This window comes from Alosa sapidissima, chromosome 5 (assembly GCF_018492685.1).
Source record: "Alosa sapidissima isolate fAloSap1 chromosome 5, fAloSap1.pri, whole genome shotgun sequence".
Classification (NCBI taxonomy): domain Eukaryota; kingdom Metazoa; phylum Chordata; class Actinopteri; order Clupeiformes; family Clupeidae; genus Alosa; species Alosa sapidissima.
In genome coordinates, this window is record NC_055961.1 from 29,664,953 (window position 1) to 29,667,452 (window position 2,500).

At 44.3% G+C, this 2,500-nt stretch overlaps 1 protein-coding gene across 1 annotated transcript in view; it reads right to left on the reverse strand.

The window, feature by feature from the left end:
• LOC121709518 (roundabout homolog 1-like) overlaps positions 1 to 2,500 on the reverse strand; it is a 183,581-nt gene that overhangs the window by 30,327 nt on the left and 150,754 nt on the right. Inside the window, 3 exon segments of the mRNA XM_042092955.1 lie at positions 964 to 1,135; positions 1,360 to 1,484; positions 2,310 to 2,318. Of these exon segments, the coding sequence (XP_041948889.1) occupies positions 964 to 1,135; positions 1,360 to 1,484; positions 2,310 to 2,318 (306 nt within the window).

Genomic DNA, 2,500 nt, shown 5'->3' on the forward strand with positions numbered 1-2,500 from the left:
TTGTAAATGTGGCCCTTGGACTTCCTGTCTTCAGCAGAAGCAATTTGCTTAACTCCCGCCTGTGAACAAAAACACAAAAAGCTGAGTCTTCCAGGTCTCTTACTACTAGTTAGGGACATAGGGAGGTTCCCCCTTCACTGTAAAGCTCCTTGGGTGCGTTGACAAAGTGCTATATAAATCCAATGTGCTGTTGTTGTTTTTGTTGTTACTTTACTAACTGAACCCAAAATAATAACATAACAAAACAAACCACCACCAACGCAAAAGCAAGGAAAACATACACTAATCCCATACAAAACAGGTGGTAAAAATGTAACTAAAGCAGGAAACAACGAACAACAAAAAGAGAGGGAGGTGCCAACAAAAGATGTGTTGGCCCGACAAGAGCAGAAGGGAAAGAGAGCCTGTGAATGTGGAAACAGGTGCTTAAATAGCAAAAGGCCCAGAGCCCAGAATCAGAACCTGTGGAGAAGCAGAGATAGCTGTATAGGTGAGAATGTGTGTGTCTGTTGATGAGGCTGTGATCTATATACTGTATGCCTGTTTTAGTGTGTGTGTGTGTGTGTGTGTGTGTGTGTGTGTGTGTATGTGTGTGTGTGTTTCAGTGAATGATAGTTGTCCATATGTGTGTAGGCAATCTCTGTGCATAAGTGTCTGTGTCTGTGTGTGTGTGTGTGTGTGTGTGTGTGTGTGTGTGTGTGTGTGTGTGTGTGTGTGTGTGTATGTATGTGTGTGTGTGTGTATGTGTGTGTGTGTTTCAGTGAATGATAGTTGTCCATATGTGTGTAGGCAATCTCTGTGCATAAGTGTCTGTGTCTGTGTGTGTGTGTGTGTGTGTGTGTGTGTGTATGTGTGTGTGTGTTTCAGTGAATGATAGTTGTCCATATGTGTGTAGGCAATCTCTGTGTATAAGTGTGTGTGTGTGTGTGTGTGTGTGTGTGTGTGTGTGTATTCCTTCCTTACCATCAGTGACCTCCAGCAGGGCTTTGGTGATGACTGAGCCAGCGATGTTGAGGGCCTGGCAGCTGTAGTAGCCTGCGTCCGAGCGCTGTGCGTCTGTGATGGTCAAGTCCCCTGTCTGGGAGACCGACAGCCGGCTAGTAGGCTGTGGAGGTTGGTAGGAAAAGAGCAGGTTCTGGAGAGAGAGAGGGGGAGGAGAAAGAGAGAGAGGGGACAGAAAGAGAGGGAGAGAAAGAGAGGGGAGAGAAAGAGAGAGAGTCTGGTGTGTCTGCCTATTGCATCTATGTTTATCTTTGACTATAGTGAGGGTGTGTGCATGTGTATGTTTGTCTGTGTGTGTGTGTGTGTGTGTGTGTGTGTGTGTGTGTGTGTGTTTCAGGCAAGGCTGCGATATCTTACCAGGCTGCCCTCTCTCTGCCAGAAGATAGCTGGCTGAGGGTTTCCCGACGCCTCACACTGGAACGTGACGGTTCTACCCACGGACACCACCTGGTTCCGCGGCCTCACCGCAAACGCCGGGGGCACTAAACGAGAGAACATAATGGACAGTCAGAGTCTGGACATTTACGTGAGTCTAATGTCTTGCCCTGGAACACAACTACTGTTTATATGTTTTATGGCTTTTAATGGAGGCAGTGGGACTATTTTACAACCCACATAAAATGTTGACAAATATTCTAGATTTTGCAGTCTTATGACTCAGAAGTGCCATGCACTGTTTTCAGTGGCACTATTTCTGAGCATAAATAATTTTTAGGAGCAAAGGAAACTTTTTAGTAGCTGCCACCAGGGACAAAACAGACAGAATCAAACCATGGACTTTCATTACTTTGCAAGTGCACTAAAAATCTTAATAACAGTGGCACAATAAGAGGAGCCTTACTATCAAGTCAAACTAATAAAAGTAATAAAAACACAACAAACAAACAATTTACTATGCAAAAACAAAATGACTATGAAACCAGAACTTCTGAGAATAACTCTAATCAAAACAACTACTGCTTTAATTGTTTAATTGGTCTCAAAAAAAGTTTAAAGTAACATGGGTTTATTATCATCAAGCAGCATTAGTGTGAGTATGCCTTGTCTGTTAGAGAGGGATCAATTTAAAAGCATGCATACAGTCAAAACCAGCCAGACCCACTGGTTTACCCTGTTACACAACCTCCGCTCCTGACATTACCATACGGCTCATGTCACATGACATAAACGCATGGATGGGTGGATGGAAGGATGGAAGGATGGGTGGATGGAGGAGGGTGTGCTGTTGGGGGTGGGATTGTGGATGTGGCTTGGATGACTTCCTGTGTCGATCAGAGAGGATTATGGGAGTCGAATGACACACTTACCAGCCATGACTAAAAGAGAGAGAGAGAGGAGAGGAGAGAGACACACAGAGAGACAGAGGCATGGGGTGAGTATGCAGGCGTGACATATTTACAGACTCTCATTCAGATCTTCATTGGTGTGGTGAATGAACATGATCAAATCGGATTAATATGCACACAGAAAAAGAAAATGATGGTGATTAGACATATCC